Source organism: Gigantopelta aegis, chromosome 3 (assembly GCF_016097555.1).
Source record: "Gigantopelta aegis isolate Gae_Host chromosome 3, Gae_host_genome, whole genome shotgun sequence".
Lineage (NCBI taxonomy): Eukaryota > Metazoa > Mollusca > Gastropoda > Neomphalida > Peltospiridae > Gigantopelta > Gigantopelta aegis.
The window spans coordinates 34388024-34409054 of record NC_054701.1 but is presented as its reverse complement, the minus strand read 5'-3'; the positions used below and the strand labels follow the sequence as shown (position 1 = coordinate 34409054).

General features: G+C 37.2%; 2 protein-coding genes across 2 annotated transcripts in view; both read left to right on the top strand.

The window, feature by feature from the left end:
* Positions 1 to 1582: 1582 nt before the first annotated feature.
* On the top strand, positions 1583 to 12754 carry LOC121389890 (mesoderm-specific transcript homolog protein-like). Its single transcript, XM_041521554.1, has 11 exons — positions 1583 to 2190; positions 3379 to 3455; positions 4029 to 4106; positions 4960 to 5090; positions 5601 to 5662; positions 6261 to 6301; positions 7612 to 7679; positions 8258 to 8356; positions 9871 to 9947; positions 10503 to 10563; positions 11073 to 12754. The coding sequence occupies exons 1-11, from the start codon at positions 2043 to 2045 to the stop codon at positions 11209 to 11211; spliced, it is 981 nt and encodes a 326-aa protein (XP_041377488.1). The 5' UTR covers positions 1583 to 2042; the 3' UTR covers positions 11212 to 12754.
* A 284-nt stretch (positions 12755 to 13038) lies between these two features.
* LOC121367923 (cysteine-rich DPF motif domain-containing protein 1-like) overlaps positions 13039 to 21031 on the top strand; it is a 48886-nt gene continuing 40893 nt past the window's right edge. Inside the window, exons 1-2 of the mRNA XM_041492379.1 lie at positions 13039 to 13142; positions 19177 to 19285. Of these exons, the coding sequence (XP_041348313.1) occupies positions 13039 to 13142; positions 19177 to 19285 (213 nt within the window). The remainder of the gene's footprint in view (positions 13143 to 19176; positions 19286 to 21031) is intronic.

Sequence of the window (21031 nt, the reverse complement as noted above, 5' to 3'; positions counted from 1 at the left end):
TTATTCTATCTTATCGTTGTATTTCCGCTAAATTATTGGTTAAATTGGGTCATCAGAATGAACAGCTAGACAATCTCTTCGCGAATAACAAATCATACTACATATATTTATGTGAAAATATTTCATTTAAACGTACGCTAGCATGTCCGTCTACCCCCAACCCCAAGCGATTATGGATTGACCCTTACCCTCATGGTTGATACTCGAATTAATGTACTACCGGCGTTAGACCGAATATTTCTGTCTCTGTAAAGCTTTATTTCATGTTTTATATTTATTTTATAATGATTTGTCTATCTTATATTTATATCTTATGTCTGTAAAAGCCATTAAACATAACATATAAATATAAAATAGACAAATCATTAAAAAAATTAATATAAAACACGAGACAAAGACAGAAATATTCGGTTTATACCGGCGTTTCCATTTGATGGTAATGGTATCTTCCCAGACACCTATACAGGCATTTTAACAGGGGGTGGAAGTAGGGATCTAGACTGTGGCAAGAGATGTTTATAATATAAGTGGAATATATTTTTTAAATGTCCTTTAGCACATGCACCTGTTTTCTGCAGCTAAGTAAAGTTTCATGTTCCTCTTTTACCTGTTGCTGTTGTTAGCTACCGGTCTCTGCGGTGTAGTGGTTAAGCTATTGGACATAAAGCTGGAATGTACTGGGTTCGCTTCTCGGTACCGAATCCCACCCAGAGCGAATGGTTAATTAGGTGTAAGCCTACTCAGGCCCGTACGCAGCATTTTTAATGGGTGGGTGCGAATTGCTCGTGATGGGATTACGTAACGTTATTTAAATTTAATAGAGAAAAGTGGACCTTTAGTAATTGGGGGGAGGAGTGCGTACACCCCAGTCGCACCCCCCCCCCCCCCCCCCCCCCCGCGTACGGGCCTGCTACTACACCGACTTCTCTCTCACTAACCATTAATAACTAACCACTAACTATCTCTTTCTTGGACAGACAGTCAATATAACTGAGATGTTTGTCCAGGACAGTGCACGAATATAACTACGAATGAATGAATGTAGGGCAACACAGTTTATCTCCCCTGCCGAGGAGCATCTTTAGTATACTGGATCTACAGGTAAGCACAGTAAACAACCTCATAAATAACTCATCAGTTCTGTGGTGAAAACCAGGTAGTTTAGGCTGTTTTTTATAATGGACATGTGAACAAAACCTATGTTGATTCAATAAATAACTCAATTAAGTTAAAACATGTCTAATAGTTACACGACATGGATCTTTAAACCATAAATGAATTAATATTACTTAGGAGCGAAGGTCGAAATGAACTCAGCCTTTATATGACATTGCTTAAGCTGTGTTTGTATTACATCAGTGACTCAATCTTCACAATCAATTTGCTTTCATCAGTTTTTTAAAAGACACTGTTGACATTCAGTTTGTACTCGTCACTGAATTTCCAAAGAGGGTAACATGGGGAGTTAAAATTATATTTTTAAAAAATGCCTGTATACTAAAAATGGCACCAAAAGACTATCCTTCTACAATTTTGAAACAAATTAATTAGAAACTTTCAAAAAGAACAAGAACAACAAAAACACTCAACAACACAGACCCTAGTGCAAGACTCGCAAGAGGGCGGATTCAGTGGTATGGAACAAAATGGCTGCCCTCATTATATACGGTAGCCGTTACATTAACTACACCGTTTTAATAATTAAATGTATCAATTATATATGTTTATATTAAACAATAATGTGCATTAAATATAGTTAAATATGCATACCAGTCCAAAAACCTTGCATAATCATTCCTTTAAGTGAATTTTAAAAGAACCACACACTTTCTACGTTCGTTTCAGACTACACTGCCCCCCCCCTCCAAAAAAAAAAAAAAGTTTAAAAAAAAAAATAAAATAATAATAATACAAATTTAATAATAAAAATAAAAAATTAAAAGAAGAATTTCCCTCTCCACAACCCCGTCACACAATACAGCATATTTCAAATCAAGGAAATATAACTTTCTATTTCAGATGATGATCATTAAACAAGACAGATGACTCCGTTCTATGTCATTGCCTTCCTGGCTCTGGTTTTGAGTTTTTTCATCTACTACCCGTCTCCTGATCTGTCTGAAAGACTGTTGTCTTGGAAACGGAAAGGCCAAACGATACGATATAACCAGATGGATGTATTTTTTATTGGTAATTCGTTTTAATGCTATTAAATATTTATTGTTAAAAGTTTGTGTTGATCAAATTCATAAGACATGTATAGAAAAATATAATGTTAAAATTCATAAAAAATACATAATATTAAATTTTAAACCCATACCAACTCGCATAAAATTTATTTTTTAAAAATATCAGTGTAAATAAATTTATTTTTGTTGTTGTTGTTGTTGTTGTTGTTGACAAATTAACATCAAACTGCGTAAGTTAAATCTCCTTTGTTGATACAGGTATGAATATAATGATGGAATAGCCAAGATAAGACACCTGCAAGCGCGGATTTGCTTTTAGTCTCTGTGTACTGTATTATCAATTATTAGTAACAATTCAGGTGTAACTGCCTGTCTTGGCTGTTCATCGGTTTCTTTTTGACGTGAACAGACTTTGGTGGATATTCCAACTGAAATGCTTCGGTGGAGCGCTTGAATCATTGAAAACTTTAGTAATATGTTCATCAATGTTGAATGTATTTAAACATTTCATTAGAGATCAACCCTGTAACTACAAATACGATTTCTCATCATCGTAACCCAGGATCATCGATGCAAAAACTGTTTTGCAAACGGATAAGTGAGAATTCTACATGAGTAGCCGTTAGATACCATTTATCTTACGAGTTGTTTTAAATCGTACCTAATGAGCGAAAGAGAGTTGAGTACGTTTTTAAACAACGAGTTGTAAGATAAATAAAACTACTTCTTACATATTCTCAAAAAGCCAGGTTTGACATATTTTAAACGTCTTCTATAACTAAAACCTATTTACGGCCCTTGCGCATTGTAGCTAACCTATGCGTCACAGATCAGTCAATTTCAGGTTAACTTATACTTTGGTACGTCACAGATCTATTCAGTTTTGATCATGCTTTTTTTATTGAATGGTATGGCTGTAGCGACCGGGTTATAACCTAAGAGCAGCCACTCGTAAGTTTTTTAATCGATAACACACACGTGCGTATTAATATATATATAAAAAAAGATATTATCAGCAACCAGTGAGTAAGATATTTTTGTTTAATTAGAAGACACTTGTTTGTTTGTTGTTGGACTGTTGTTGGATTGTTGTTTTTTGTTTGTTTATTGGGGTCTGGTTTTCTTAAACTGAGTTTGTTTGCAAATAGTTTGTGGCCATCTGTGAAACTAGATTGTTTTCTTTTTACAGATGAGCCTGGAACGGGTAGTTATGGAACAGTGTTTTGTCTCCATGGATTCCCAACCAGTAGTCATGACTGGATTAAGGTTCAACTTATTGTTATAACTAGCTCGTTCGTTTAGTTTTAGATAATCGTACCTCGGATAAGATCGGTTCTAAACTCTAGGTGGACTTGTCATCTGTAGTTTCAACTTCAATATGCATATGCTTGCTGTTGTTCTTGATTATATGACTGAAGACAACCCCCACCTACCCCCACCCCCCCAAAAAGAAGAAAAAAAAGAAGAAATACTACTACTACTACTACTACTACTACTACTACTACAACAACTACTAACAAAAAAACAACAAAACAAAACAATAACAAAAACAAACACCCCCAAAGAACCCCCCCCACCCCCCCCCCCCCCCCACAACAACAACCAATCACTAAAAATAAAAATAATTACTGTTTAATTAAGTATTTCGTGGCTGTAATGGATATATCCTCTTGGGGTTTTATTCTGGTGATCATGCACACGGACGTAGGCCTACCCCCCCCCCCCCCCCTTTTCACCCACTTCTCTTTCTCTCAGACTCAAAATAACTATATGTGCTGAGTTTTTGTTAAACAAATAGTCATTTTCTCTCCTTAAAAATGTTGTGTCACTGTTTTACAGGTGTTGGATGGGCTCAAGGAACAGTTTTCCAGGGTGGTACTTCTGGATTTCCTTGGACATGGATTCAGTGAAAAACCGGTATATTTTAATCGTAGAAATAACTTGCTAATCTATATTGGAAAAAAATAAACGTTAAATTTTAAAACATAAATGGTATTATTTAACATTTTGAATTTGTGCATACCTCTTCATCTCTTTGGTAAAACTCTTGCACATTTATCTTTTCATCGTTTTAGATCATAGATAGATAGAATAGATAGAATAGATGTTTAACGACACCCCAGCACGAAAAATACTTCGGCTATTGTGTGTCAAACTATGGCAAATGCGTTTTCGATCAAGTGACGGATTTGACAGCTGTGGTAGCAGTACTCATTACGGGTACCACGAGTGAAGCAGGACATGCTCATCTTTCACGAAAACACCTGATATCATCACTGTTTTTACAGTGATTCATGAGTTCACGTCATCACAGCTGTATTTATTCCAATGAGCTCTGTCCTGTGCTGGTTTTGATTTAGGAAACTAGTCTGGAGTGGCAGTCCTCTTTGTGGCGGTGCAAGATGGATGAATTCTCCAGTAAAGTATCTCCCTGGGAGTCCTACAGACGAGACACTAGATAGAAATTTAAGGAATCAACCACTATTTTACTAAATCCCCATTCGACTCTACATTGTGCAGAGATACGGTCTTGATCAGGGATAACGGTTTTGTTGTTCAGTTTCTATACTTGGTGAACGTTTTGTCCTTTGAAATTACATTTTAAAAAAAATGAATTACAAACTTCTGTCATATGCTTATATATACATTATTTATAACGACATTGGTAGCAATGCATTCTTCTCTTACATTTTTCTGTATATTTTTACCCTTTGAGAAAACCGTCACCTATTTTTGAATGCTACTAATCATAGCCATTCTTACATTTCAGACTCCCTATGTGTATTCTATCTTTGAGCAAGCCACCATTGTCGAGGTCCTGGCAAAGAAACTCGGAGTTTCCAGAGCTCATTTGTTGTCACATGACTATGGCGATACGGTTGCATTGGAGTTGTTAGCCAGGTATTGAAAAATAAAAAATAAATTAGGGCCATAGCACGCGGCGGCCCAAAGCTGAGGGAAAGTGCCCCTAGCAAGGTACACAACTGCCTATTCCAATATAAAATACAAAACATTTTTACTTAAAATTCAAATTTCGACGATCCAAAAAATCTTGAGATGTTAAAAATGCTTTAACAGTTTTTAGTTGCAAGCAAACGCTTTGACAATTTCTGACAAATTCTCATTCTCTCTCTCTCTCTCTCTCTCTCTCTCTCTCTCTCTCTCTCTCTCTCTCTATCTATCTATCTCTATTTAAAGAAAAAGCCATTTTAATTTAGTAATACTAATGCCGTTTTGTCTTGCTGTGAAAGACCCTCTATTATTATGCCATATTGTTTTACTGCTGAAGTTAAAGCTCGTGACAAGTGAAATGAAAACTATTTCATTGGGGACTTAATGTTTTGGTACATTGTTGACACATTGCTTGCGGCAAGAACCCAGTAAATACTAATTAATACTTACATTTTACAGGTATAACAAGAAAAGAAGAAACAGTGAGCTTCAGCTTCAGACTCTGTGTTTGCTTAATGGAGGTAAATGTTTTTGAGGTTTTATAGTATCACAGGTTACAAGGCTTATTTTAGACTAATAATGAATAATAAATGTTGTCTTTGACTTACGGCAGAGAAAATTGTTATACGTTAGTATCGCTAGCAATTTGACGTGACTTAAAATATAAAAATTAATATTCACTACTCTTCTACCAAAAGCCATTTTGCAAACGTAGTCATAAATCAATTAAATATCAGAATATCACTTTGGAATTTGAGGCCATCATGCATGGGCGTCGGAAGCGGGGTAGGGTAGGGTGGGGTGGTCGTGGGACTCTCCATCTCTGTAGATAACACCTCAACCTCTCCGTTGGAATACATTTTTTTTATAATTCCTGGCACCATCAGTTGCTTTCATCTCACGACGCCTATGCTATGTCTTTCGTGGAATCAAATACTTTGGGGGAAATTTAATCTATATATAAAATCTTCAGAAAACATTTTCTTGGACTCTTTAGTATGCTAACTATTCATGCTAGTATTCGTTTCAGAGAACTGAGACTTCGTTTAGTTATACTTTATTAAACAAGGTGATATTAGGGGATAAAAAAACCATTTTGTTTTGTTTTATATCTTTCAGGTCTTTTTCCTGGTAAATATCACCCTCGGCGTATACAAAAAGTAAGAAACTGCATTCAGATTTCAGTTCTATATACCTGTATTTATACAAAGAGTAAGAAACTGCATTCAGATTTCAGTTCTATATACGTGTACTAGTATAGCCCAACCTGCTATTAACAACTTCCATGGGCCTAATTCACTAAACACTCGCAACTTGGCTACCTCTTTGTGCAATGCACTAAGACGTGTATTCAGATTCCAATTATATATATATATATATATATATATATATATATATATATATATATGCATTTATACAAAAAGTAAGTAACTGCATTAAGGTTTCAGTTCTATTTGCCTGTACTAATATGCCCAACCTGCTTTTAACAACTTCTATGGTCCTAATTCACCAAACACTTGCAACTTGGCTACCTCTCTGTGCAATGCACCAAGTCTTGCATGGACGATGCTGCTTAAGAGAGGTTCATGAATTAGGCCCATATCTCTATTAAGCAAAATCGATGTGCTCTAGTAGTGTCGTTAAACATAAGAAACTTTAGCTAACTATTGAGCCATTCCAGATACCTAGTTTAAGAGACCACATGGCTATTTCCTCAAGTTCTTCAATATAAAAAGGTTAGTTACATTGTTTTAAGACACTATTAGGCCACGTTTGTTAAGCATCAACTATTGAATGTGAAACATTTCATCATTCTGATACTTACTAGTAGTCCCCCCCCCCCCAAAAAAAAAAACCCCCACAAAAAAACCCAAACAAACAAACGATCTGCACCATTTACACTGTCAGCAAAGGATATTTTATATGCACATTCCTACAGACAGGACAACACATACCATGACCTTTGGTAAGTTATCTAATACATGTACATGCGAATTGGCCTGTATTTCCGAACCACCTATCGTAATAGCTTATTTTATAATACATTAGCAAGTTATAGCTTACGTTGGTATTGAAGGAAATGTTTTATTTAACGACGCACTCAAAACATTTTATTGACGGTTATATGGCGTCAGACATATGGTTAAGGACCACACAGATCTTTTCGATTAGCAGCAAGGGATCTTTTATATGCACCATCCCACAGACAGGATAGCACATACCACGGCCTTTGTTACACCAGTTGTGGAGCACTGGCTGGAACGAGAAATAGCCTAATGGGTCCACCGACGGGGATTGATCCTAGACCGACCGCGCATGAAGCGAACACTTTACCACTGGGCTACGTCTCGCCCATACGTTGGTATTGAATGTGTACAATTATATTGCATGAATAATATAAATTACATCATTTCAATAACTATTTTATATTTATATTCTATTAGACATTTTTAATTTCCTGTATTTTCAGCTTCTACTGATTCCGGTCATTGGTTCCATTGCGACTAGACTTACCTTCTTCCAGCTGTTCAAGTTTTCGTGTGTATTAATACATGTCGATCTCTTGTGTTTTCTAGTGTGTACATATATAGCTTACAAGACTTGAAAGGAACTCTAGGCATATTTTAAAGAAGGGCGTTTCTCATTACAGCATTTATTTCACACCGATAGGGGTGGTTTGGGTAGGGGGCCGAGGGGAGTGGGAAGGCACCCAAATTGTATTCATAATGTGTCTGTATATATGTGTGTATACACGTAGGTGTTCTCTGCCTCTCTGTCTCTGTCTGTCTGTCTGTCTCTCTGTATCTATATATATCTCTCTGTCTCTTTCCCCCTCTCTCTGTCTGTCTGTCTGTCTGTCTGTCTGTCTGTCTGTCTGTCTGTCTGTCTGTCTGTCTGTCTGTCTGTCTGTCTGTCTGTCTGTCTCTCTCTCTCTCTCTCTCTGTCTGTCTGTCTGTCTGTCTGTCTGTCTCTCTCTCTCTCTCTCTCTCTCTCTCTCTCTCTCTCTCTCTCTCTCTCTCTCTCTCTCTCTCTGTGTGTTGCCTGTGCGTGCACGCGTATATACCCTTACATAGTCTGAAGCACGTTGTGAATATATGTTGATGTTTTACTTTCAGATTTGCTGAGATATTCGGGGATAATAAGCCTTCTCATGAAGAAATGCAAGATTTTTATGCCGCAGTGACATACAAGAGTGGCCATATTGCAATGCCAGAGTATGTCTGCTTGGTTAATCTTAATCTGAATTAATTTAGCAAACTTACTTGCACTAAAATGCCCCTGCGCATGCTGTAACCTCACTGTAGTGCAGGGGTGTAACATTCTCTTTGAGAATGGCCAATTCAGCACACGTTGAAGTTTTGAGTAAAAGTCAGTATCTATGTGTGATATTTGTATTTGTATTTTTGTACAGTTCTTTACACTGTTTTTATTTATATCTTGAATTTTTATATTGATGTTGATCATCAGATTGTTTTTCCATTACCACAGTTTGACACCCAATAGCCGATGTATTTTTTGTGTTGGGGTGTCGTTAAACATTCATTCATTCATTTATTGCACTAGAATGAGAAGATATTACATGAATGAATGGGCTTCAGAGTGAGATCTAGTGTGCAGGCAGTTCCCGATTTTAGGCGTGCAAGACAGGAGGTGGGGCGGCGGAGGAGGGGGGCCAACTGCCTCCCTAGTGCTGAAGAAAATCCTCATAATCGTGCAAAATCGACAGAGATATTCGGGCAAAATGAGCTCCAGATTTTGGGAATTGTCATTAAATTCGGGCAAAAATCAGCCTCCCCTTTATAAAAATGGGAACCGTAAGGACTATGGTGAAAACTTTGCTTTTGATTATGATATCTGAGTAAAATATAGATCCGTCTTCTTTAATGTGCGTAGCACACAAAACTTTTCACCCTCCCCTTTCAAATTCCTGCTTTGTTCTAAACATTTTGCACCCCTTTATCGAATTCTGTATCCGATCCTAATGTGTGATATATTACGAGGACAATGTCTAGTGTAGGTGGGTGTGGAACAAGAAGGTATCATTTGTAATTTAGAACTTATGTCCTTTTTGTCTCCTTTTGGGAGGTAGGTAGGTGTAGCGGCATTACACGTAACCATTGAGTCATTTGAGTCATTAAAACTCGCTCTGGGTGGGAGTCTGTACCAGGAAGCGAACCAATTATTTTTTGTCACTTTCGATTCAGTGTTTTTCTTTTTTCGATTTGTTTTGGTGGAGTGTAAGCATTTGTCAGCAACTCGAAAAGATTTATTTGGACAAAGAAATGTGAAAGAACTTTTATTGCATTTTTTACGTGATACGGACTTTTATTCTAAATTTTAATTTTATATATCTGTGATATTTGTATTTTTTGCACAGTTTTTTACACTGTGTTTTTAGTTGAATCTTGAATTTTTATATTCATGTTGATCAACAAATTTGTTTTGCATTTACCATAGTTTGATACCCAATAGCCGATGTATTTTTCATGCTGGGGTGTCGTTAAACATTCATTCATTCATTCATTCATTCATTTTTTCGATTGATACCATACTTGCCAGACCCAGACCCAGACCCAGACCCAGACCTAGATCCAGATTCAGATGCAGCTCCAGAAAATGAGAGATGGCATGATCAGTTACTCTTGGATTAGCAGCAAGGGATCTTTTTAAACTGAAAAAGGCTCCGGAGGTGGCACTCTTGCATCATGTGTATACTTGTATTTCACAGAATTCTTCACTATATTCAAGAGAGGGCTGAAAATGAAAATCGATGGGTTGGAGCACTTAAAGAATCAGCTATTCCAGGTATTGGATAATAATCGGCATTACGCTCACTTTTAGGAAGAAAATCTGATAAACTGTTATTAACTTTTTTTGCCTTATAACAGGCTACAAAAATCTGTATCTAACTATTTCAGTTTTTTTACGGCTTGAATAAATGCATTTTGTTAATCAATAATAAAACTATGGAGTACTTAAAAGTTTCAAAAGCAAATGCCTGTTAAGTTATGAGAAATTGAAGTCCAGCGTCCTGCTGTAAGTACCAGTAGGTGTCTGTAGAAGTGTTTTGAGAAATTAGTGTTAGATTGTACTGGTAAATCAATTTTTTTAGAAACAATACTAAGGTTGAACATGTTTTCCCAGATTAGATGTTAATCCCCACTATTAAATTAAACTTTAAAAAATTTATGAAATAGCTCGCACCAAACAGTGTTTTTAGTTTGTGATACGTTATATTTAGAAATAGCATTTATTCAGTGTCAACTTTAACGGTTTAACGGTTTGACTCTAGCAACGCCAGACGCTAGGTCTTTATAAAATAAAATTAATTATAATTATATATGATTACTGTTTCTTCAGTGTTGATGATATACGGCCCTGCTGATCCAGTCAATCCACCTCCATTTCAAGATTACTTCCGGTAACGTATTCAATAATTTGCTACTATAAAATGATGGCTTATCAGTTAACACTAACTATTTTACGTTTAGTTTCCGTCCTTTTGTCTGTTCGTCCGTCTGTCCCACTAATATATTTACCCATTTTCACATAGTTATGGCCCTTGAACTTAGGAGATATGAAAATTTGTTTTTCTGATGTGGGTTTGTTTCTTTTTTGTTTTTGGGTGGGGGGTTTTACAATGCCTGAAAATATTGAGATGGCATTTTTTTCTATAGCTTTATCGTGTACTGTTACAGATCAAGTTTAACTTTCTTGGCGATTTAGCAATTTTTCACAGAGTTATGGTCCTTGAACTTAGGAGATATACGAAAATGTGTTGGGCCCGGTAGGGGACATGTACCAGTATTGCTTTAGCAGTACCCTCAGAATGCTTGTCGTATTTAACCCATTGTGATGATTTCTGTTCTATCAATCTATTTTTAGTTTCTGTTTGATAAATTTTATGTTTTAAATGTTTTGGTTTTTTAGGAGGATAGCTCCGCGACATGGAATTGTTGTTCTTGAAGATCGCGTGGGCCATTATCCCCAGTGGGAAGCTCCTAACACACTGACAAAGCACTACAACCAGTTTGTTTCAAAACAAAATACAGTAACGCCAGATGTTTGACGACAGAATCCGCATTTACTCGCTCGTCAAATATCTCAGGAACCATATATAGACCTTATGCTTGATTGCAAGGTTGTTGAACTATTGAAAGTCACAATGATTGGATATTGAATGTTCATTTCATATATCGTTTCCATGCAAGTGTGCAGGAATTTCAGCAGTTGAGGGGGAAGGGCCTAGACTGGCGAGATAGGTAGGTTTTGTTTTGTTTTTTAGGGGGGGGGGGGGGGGGGGAGAGAAAGTTTGCTTGAGCAGTGAGGGGTTTCGACCCCAGAAACCTTCCCCCTGTACACGCGCAGGTGTTTTATATGTTGAGCAAAATAAATTATATACTAAATTAGTATATTCCGGCGTAATAGCCTACTATAGCCAATGACAAACGAAAATTGTTTTATGAAGGACATGAAGTATGCTGTTATATAATTTTGGGGAAAAGAGGCATGTTTATTTGATGAAACTCGGATAAAATTACAAAATCATGATTCGTCAGACCATTCCCAGTATTCTGAGTAAACAATTAACTCCATTACAGACTAGAATGTTTAGGCTATCAAATCGCTACAACCATCCTTATAACACCCCCACACCCCACCCACACAAACAAATAATGTTATTGGAGCAAAATTAGCAAATTAAAGGAAGTATGTCAAAGTTCTAACAAGTCACTGACCAAGGATAATAATCTCTGGTTGTAGCTGGGTAGAAGGTTAATGTATGCCCTGGAATTGTTATTTGCTGGTTGAAAACGTCATAGAAAAGAAAAGGTGACTGGTCTGTGGTCAGCTCGTGCAACTGCTTATAAGTGAACACATGGGCGTATGGGGACTCTTTGATTTAGGGGGGCTGGAGGGGTTGATTTGCCCGAAATTTTACCCAGATAAAAAGTGCCCGAATTTTTCCCACTGTTTTCCCCGGGTCGTATGCCCATGAGTGAACATAACCAATTATAAATAAATCCAGTTACCAGGTCACTGGGTAATTTAAGTAGGCTACAAATGTCAGGCGTAGATCGAGGATTTTTAAATAGAGGGAGTCCAAAAACCGTTGTTGTTGTTGTTAAAAATAGAATTTAAAGGTCCTCAACAGGTGGACGGGATAAGTTTGCATTTTTTAGTATACTGTAATATATAATGTTTTACCAAAAATAGGGATGACTGAGCCCCTTAGGCACCCGCCTAAGTCTGTGCCTGCATGTTGGTAAACCAGTCTCGGCCTGTTTGTATGTGTGTCTATCTGTCTGTATCTCTATCTGTCTCTGTCTCTCTTTCTACCCCCCTCTCTATACCCCCCTCTATATACCCCCCTCTCTCTGCGTATGTATGTGTGTGTGTGTGTGTATGTATATGTGTATATATATTCTTCCTGCCCTCCAATGGCAAGGGGCTTGATCAATACATATATTATTAATTGTAACCTTGGCAAATCTATTATGAGAAATTAATTGTTATTATTATGAATTTAAATAATTTAATGACATGTATTGATTAATGTATATACTGTTCATTTGTTGTTTTGATACTTATTAATAAATATTTTTAAAATATGAAGTTGTTTGTTTGAATGAATAAAGCTGGCCTTAGAACCCTACTGTAAGTTGGATCACAACCCATTTCTATAAACAATATCATCTGTAATGCACCTGTGCATTCTATACTCAGTTCTGGTGCAGTATTCCTAAACGTTTCGAAGAGGCGAGAACGTGTTCGTGAATGTATCCCCGTTCTCAAATCTCAAACTACCTTGCACAGTGGCGTGACGAGAACGGGTTCTTAGCCGTTCGCGAACTCGGTTTTGAATACACTGGTTCAGTTTGTGTGTGGTTTTATAATGACTGAAAAAAAGAGCGAAAATCAATTTATTTGTAGCGTTTGTAATTTTGATACCGCTTATAATTACTTCGGAAAAAAGCCGCCTTTTGCCAAATCACTTGTGTAAGTTGTCAATAGGTGGAAACACGGTATAATATCCGCCCGGTCCCCTCCATTATTATTTTTAGTTAGGGGTTAGGGTTTAGGGGTTAGGGGTTAGGGGTAGGGTTGGGGTTGGGGTTGGGGTTAAGGTTAGGGTTAGGGAGGGGGGGGGGGGGGGGGACCGGGCGGATATTTTTCCCAAAAGAAGTTGAAAGATAGGAGGAGTTGCCAGATCGGTAAGAAATGAGATGGAATTCAAAGGAGAGAAAGGAAAGGGGGCAGTGGGATAAAAAAAAACCCTCTAATTTACGACAAGGCGCTTTGCTTTCACCAACCTGACTTGTAAAACCACATAAATGACTTGATAGTATTCTTATAATAAACTATTTAACTAAATAAATTTCAATTTGCATCAATAGAATGAAATGGAGTTATGGTATTTTTCTTTTTTTTTTAAATCCAAAGAAAAAATGCATATTATTAGGCCTATTGGTAGAGTACATTTGAGCAAAAACGACCACTCACGATACCCAAGTGATACTTTTCTTTTCTTTGGGACAATATAATTGATCAGTTTTGTGATTTTAGATGGGGAAAGTCTACTTAATCAAAGGTTTTACAGAATTACTTACAGTAATAAAGCAGGATGGCTGATAATGTCCATTACGATTTGAGGGGTATCCTGTGATCTTAATAAAAGAGGCACGTCTTTTTAGTGTGTCTAGACAATGTCTGGGGACCGTCTAAATATACACCTGACAATAAGGAACCACAGGAATAGGCCACGGAAAGAAAAGACCAATTAACCAAGAAAACACTCTGATTATTATTTCAGTACATGGGTTAAAGGACCATTTCAGAGTTTGCTGCAATTTTTAAGATGTTATCAACTAACAGACTTTTTAACGATTGTAATTACATATCAAATATATTTTTCTGCATAAAATATTAGTGGCTTTATATTAAACGTGTTTCTGATCGTTCTAATATTTGTACTAGGTTAAATTTAATTTTATTTCCTACCATATTATTTTTTCGTACATACGAAATTATTTGAAGACAAAATCCAGTTTTTTAACGAATATAGGAGTACCTTGGATGTTCATGATATGCTAAGTGCCATACAACCAGGCTGATTTATGACAAAAGTTGACTATGGGGAAAAACTACATATTAGGCCAACGTTTGATCTTATTGCATATTTAAAAGAACCACACCAAAAATACCGGCTATCACAAAAGCAAGATGATATGCACTGGTGGATCTTCCGGTTACAAAACAGTAACAACACGATGTTAATGTGGAACAGTTGCCCCATTGTGTTGATGGTTACCGAAATTTGCATTGATGGAGGCGGAGCTTTCGGTTTGGGAAGGGTGGGGGGACTGGATCCACTGGCAGACGGAGATGCCTTCAATTGCAAATAGACATATCAACGTGAAAGAACTGGCTATGGCAATCAGTAGATGGCCCCGTTATTTAAAGAATATAATTTTATTATCCAAACTGGCAGTCATAAAATTTAATGTGAACTCTAAAAAAAAAATTAACAATGAAATGTTTAGAATGACTCTGCAATTTGTGTTTGAAATACAATATTGTTGCAGAGGCTGGCTGTCTCGATATATAATTTTCAGGGGCCCGGTCAAATTTGTAAATTCATAAACGCTGTCATAAAGCATAAGAGTACGAAACAGATTGTTTGTGTGTGTGTGGGGGGGGGGGGGGGGGTCAGGAAAAGTGAGCTGGGTGTGGTGTGTGTGTGTGTCGGTCAGGCAAAATGAACTGGCCTGAAAACGTTTCACTGTGTATTTCCATCATTCTACTCATATTATTAGTTATAATCCATTTAGTTATTTGTTTGGAATCCCATATACCGGGTAGCTGTTTGGTAGTAATGCCAATTTGAATAAATGTTTTTATCTAGATTTAGGCATTTTCGTTTAATTTGAACAAAAATCTGCCTGGCCCCATACAAATATAAGTGCATACGCCTATCCTATGTCTTAAAGGAACATTGAAGTCTACAGGGCTCCAAACAAAAACAAAAATGTATTCATGTATTTGGAAATGTGTTTGGCCAGGTGCATATAATAAACGGAACTCTTTTTGTAATAATACGGTTGTATCACCAACATGACGGCAGACTTGATCGAACAAGCCATGTGCAAAACTTGTGAAGACCACACAATATATTGTTATTACATCTGTCTTTTTTTACGCAAAAAAAGAAAGAAAAAAAAGGCCTTTCAATGAATGAAAAAGTGAGAAAGCTTACCAAAAATGTGTTTCGCCTATTTGCAGCACGGAGTTGTCCGGGAACAAATACAATTCAAGGGCGTACTCGATAAGATAATGGCCTATACTTAAGACACCAGATTCTATGTTAGAAATGTAAAACGCACGATTGAACACGGACAATAGACTTCTCAACCATCGGATTCGATATCTTGGGTAATCGTATGTCCGTAACCAGTATTTTCGTCATTTATAATGCATCTTTTCAAACCCACCCGCTATCATGTTCTGGACGTCTCAGCTCCAACATATAAACTGTTGGATAAGACATCGATCAAGGCACGAATGTGAATAAAGCTGTAAAAATATATATCATTTCACTTGATAGTAATCATTGCTATAGCTAGTGTATTCTAGATTCGGATTTCATCCACTTGATACTCGATATTTGGTTTCCGTCTGTTCGGGGGATGGGGTAACTCGAGTTTCCTCTAGCCCTCCCCTGTTTATATGTTGTTGATGATATAAACAGGGGAGGTCTTGAGGACACTCGGGCTATAGGGATGGGGTGAGAATCTAGCTCAAAAGACCTATTTTCTGACTGGGTCCTCACCATCCTGACTTGTAAAACAACATAAATGACTTGATAGTATAATAAACTATTTAACTAAATTATTTCAATTTGCATCAATAGAATGAAATGGAGTTATAGTATTTTTCTTTAAAAAAAAATGCATATTATTAGGCCTGTTGGTAGGGTACGTTCGAGCAAAAACGACCACTCACGATACCCAAGTGATACTTTTCTTTTCTTTGGGACGACGTAATTAGTCAGTTTTGTGATTTTAGTCTACTTAATCAAGGGTTTTACAGAATTACTTACAATAATAAAGCAGGATGGCTCATAACCCAAACAAAAATTGCAAGCTTAATAACTAGCTGGTAACTACCTTGCGACAAGGTTGTACAAGCACATTTTACATGGTAGTAACTACCGCGTTTCGAGCTAGTATTTGGAACCTTTTTACAACCATGCGACCTGCTTGTTGCATTCTTGCAGCAAGCTTCCAACCAGTTTCTTGCATGCTTGCAACTAGCATCTCGCTTGTTCAGTTTAAGCTAGTATTTGGAACCTTTTTACAACCTTGCTGCAAGCTTGCTATGAGCTTCCCGGAAGCTTGTGATGAGCTTCTTGCAAGCTTGCGACGAGCTACCTGCACGCTTGCGACAAGCTTCCTGCAACCTTGCGACAAGTTTCCTGCAAGCTTGCAACGAGCTTTCTGCAAGCTTGCGACGAGCTTCCCGTAAGCTTGCACTATCATCAGTGGCAGCCATCTTGCATCTTGTATAATTCTTTAAAAAAACAACAATGGTTTTAAAGTGAAAAACATGAACAGTTAAAACAAAAAAATAGGTGCTACATGTTGACAGATACTTAGGCTACAAAATTAGTTTACCTGTATGATAGACATGTTCTATGTATGTGGGATAGTCTTGACTAAACTAATATGCTAAAAAGCTCACGGTCCTATATTCTTCTTCTTATTTTAGGTTATATTCCTCCACTATCTGGAGATCCACACTGTAGTGTAAATTTATTTGTTTGTTTCTTCTTGTTTTCTTTTTTCTCCTGTTCCATCAAGCAGGATTCAACCAAACTTGGTCCAAATGATTCTGTTATAGACCTGACCAAGTTTGTTATTTTTCGGGCAGATTTAAAATTAAGATAGCTGCCCTGGCCTCTGATTGACAGAGACATTTTTTTGCTTCTCAAGGTCCACCAGGCAGGTTTCAATCAAACTTAGTCCAAATGATTTTCTCATGACTTACTAAGTGTTGTTATTTTTGTGGCTGATTCAAAATCCAAGATGGCCTCCCAGGCCTCTGATTAACTGAGAACTTTTAGTTCTTAAGTTCCACCAGCCAGGTTTCAATCAAATTCGGTCCCAGTGATCCTCTCATGGCATTTACCAATTAAGAGTTGTTATTTTATGGGCAGTTTCAAAATCCAAGATGGCCGATCTGGCCTTTGATTGACTGAGTTGGTTTTGACTTCTCATGCATGGTCCACGTATGAGCAGATTTTAACCAAATCTATTCCAAATTATCCTCTCATGGCCAATTTTTTATTTTATTTAATTTTTTAAAAATTAAGTTATATATCAAATTATAAAATATTCTTAAAATACACAAATTTATTCTCTCATTCTGAAACATTTTACTCAAAATTTGGTAGTCGTATCCAGTGAAAACGTTTGAAGAAATAAATTATATCACGTGACCGATGCCATTGTGATGTCAAATACTATTTTTGTGAGTGTTGTTTGTTATTGTTTTTAAAGTGACACCGGGATAAAAATAGAAACATTGATTTTCAAGAACTATCTGCAGTCTCCATTATCAATTTGCAGAAAATAAAATGAAGTGTTCATTGTAAGAAAATGGAATGTACCAGCAGTGTGGTCAAGATTGTCCGCATTTTGCCGGTATTACTGATATAAAGAACTATAGGGATCCTTGACCAAAACCTAAAACTAACTGTGACCAGTATGGGGTAACTCAGATATTTTGTCAGTTATTTTGATGTATAGTCTTAGAGAAGAAACCTGCTACATTTTCCCATATTAAATAAGGGATCTTTTATATCCACCATTTCACAGGATAGCACATACCATGGCCTTTGATATACCAGTTGTCATGAATGAGAAATAGACCAATGGGCCACTGTTGAGGATCGATCCTAGACTGTCCATGTATCAGGAATGTGCTATACCATTGGGCTATGTCCCACTCCCAACAAGCCAACTGGTAATGCAATGATGTATACATTTAAGTAACCCTATGTAGTACAGAATTCTGTTCCCCCCCCCCCCCCCCCCCCCTCCCTTTTTAAAACAATATTTCCTGATTTTTATTGTTGGTAAAACGGTCAAATTTATAATCAAATTAGCTATCACAATCAGCTATAAATTCCACAAAAACATTCAGCCATTTTTTTGAAGCAGAAACCAGCTTTTCAAATTAAAATTCCTAGGTATTTCTCACAGAAAATAAACCAAACAAACATGACTGAAAGGTTATTTTGCTGTATGTAGATATATTTCAAATACACAAATGTTAAATACTGACAGATAATGTACACCAGGTGTATGCATACACTGCTGTTATTGAGGAGCTTTACTGAAGGCAGTAATTTTTATCCATTGGCACTATGGAAATTTAATTTTATATCTCAACAACAGCAATTGCCATTGGTGCTTTCGTTAAGTTCAGGCCCTGTATACTACTATAGATTAAAAAACCCTTCACATCCTTACATGGTCTAAAAATCACTCTCCATCAACTAGTTGTGAGAGCTACCCTTAAACTGTGAGGTCTGCATACCTCTCCCCCCCCCCCTCCCCACTCATCATTCCTAATGTATCCCATGATTCTTCCTACCCCTTAGACTGAGCTAGATCTGAGTGATCTGAAATTTTGCCAAATTATTTTTAAAATGCAAAATTTATAGCATTTTCCAACAAAGTATCAATAATTACATAAATTGTTTTCGCCAAATTAAAATAAAATTTGCCAGTTGTTCTTAAAATTTGCAATTGGCGAATTTGGCGAGTGGCAGATCGAGCTAGCCTGGCTTAGAGAATTATGTAATTATTGAACGGCCCCAAATCATGATATGTAATTATTGAACGGCCCCAAATCATGATATGTAATTATTAAACAGCCCCAAATCATGATATGGCACTGAACAATGTTCTCTGGTTTTATTAACTTGGACAGAAGTCTTATTCATTTTGCATTTCCATTCCATTTTTAGATTGCTTGAAGATGCGTATGTGATGAAAGATCCATTTAGCACGGAGGGAGGCATCATTACTCTTGGATCACACTGCTCTCTCTGCCAGAAACCAGTATGTTTATCTAATGTGAGTTTACGCATGTCAGTTTTCAGTCAACAATGCCAACAGAATGAATGAATGTTTAATGACAAACCGGCCTCGGTGGCGTCGTGACAGGCCATCGGTCTACAGGCTGGTAGGTACTGGGTTCGGATCCCAGTCGACCAGATACCGACTCCAAACCCTGAGTGAGTGCTCCGCAAGGCTCAATGGGTAGGTGTACACCACTTGCACCGACCAGTGATCCATAACTGGTTCAACAAAGGCCATAGTTTGTGCTATCCTGCCTGTGGGAAGCGCAAATAAAAGATCCCTTGCTGCTAATCGGAAGAGTAGCCCATGTAGTGGCGACAGTGGGTTTCCTCTCAAAATCTGTGTGCTCCTTAACCATATGTCTGACGCCATATAACCGTAAATAAAATGTGTTGAGTGCGTCGTTAAATAAAACATTTCTTTCTTTCTTTGTTTAGTGACATCCCACTGCACAAAAAACATATCAGCTATCAGGGTTTCTACCAGAGGGTACAATGGATATAGCGCCATACCCAAATGTTTTGCAGATTTAATTTTTGTAAGTTTACCTTTTAAAAAAATTAATGACTCTTTTATCATTACTGTATGATTTTCTTGACCCTAACACTAAACCAAAACCTAACCCATTTTCTTTCTGGTGGAGACCCCCATACCCCCTATTGCATTCAGCACACACATTCAATTTCATAGTGCCATACCCAAAAATTTCTTTCTGGCAGAAACACTGGCTATTGGGTGTCAAACTGAGTTACTGGGGTGGAATTTAGCTCAGTTGTTTGAGTGCTTGCTTGAGGTGCTTGCATCGCAGGATCAAACCACCTTGGTGGATCCATTCAACTGGTTGGGTTTTTTCTCATTCCAACCAGTGTACCACAACTGGTCAAATGCATGGTATGTGCCTTCATGTCTGTAGGAAAGTACATATTAAAGATCCCTTGCTGCAGTCAGAAAAAATGTAGTGAGTTTCCTCTGATAACTATGTGTCAGAATTACCAAATGTTTGACATCCAATAGCTGGTGATTAATAAATTAATGTGCTTCAGTGGTGTCGTTAAACAAAACAACTCTCTTTTTTTCAAACTGAGTTATATATGGCCACCATTCACCTGATGCATTCCCCTATAAAGTAAGTCTTTTTGTTTAACAACACCACTAGAGCACATTGATTTATTAATTATCAGCTATTAGATGTCAACTATTTGGTAATTTGGACAAGTAGTCTTAGAGAGGAAACCCGCTACATTTTTTTTCATTAGTAGCAAGGGATTTTTTATATGCACCATCCCACAAACAGGATAGCACACATACCACAGTCTTTGATATACCAGTCATGCTGCACTGACTGGATCAAAGTCCACTGATGGGAATAGATCTCAGACTGACTTTGACTTTAGGTGAGAGTCTATGTAAGTGCATATGTGTCTGTGTATGTATGTATCATGTTTTTAAATATGTAAGCAGTTAATGGAGCAAGGGCGGGGGGTAGCCCAGTGGTAAAGCACTCGCTTGATGCACGGTCGGTTTTGGATCGATCCCTGTCATTGGGCTGTTTCCCGTTCCAGCCAGTGCGCCGCGACCGGTATATCAAGGTATGTGCTATCCTATATGTGGGATGGTGCATATAAGATCCCTTGCTACTAATGGAAAAATGTAGCGGGTTTCCTCTATATGACCGTGTCAAAATCACCATGTGTTTGACATCCAATAGCCGATGATTAAGAAATCAATGTGCTCTAGTGG

Excerpts from the sequence above, each read along its gene's own strand:
- LOC121389890 (XM_041521554.1), top strand. The coding sequence starts at position 2,043 with ATGACTCCGTTCTATGTCATTGCCTTCCTGGCTCTGGTTTTGAGTTTT. Across the intron at positions 2,191-3,378 it reads GATGGATGTATTTTTTATTG|ATGAGCCTGGAACGGGTAGT; the intron begins GTAATTCGTTTT and ends TTCTTTTTACAG. Across the intron at positions 10,564-11,072 it reads CCATTTCAAGATTACTTCCG|GAGGATAGCTCCGCGACATG; the intron begins GTAACGTATTCA and ends TTGGTTTTTTAG.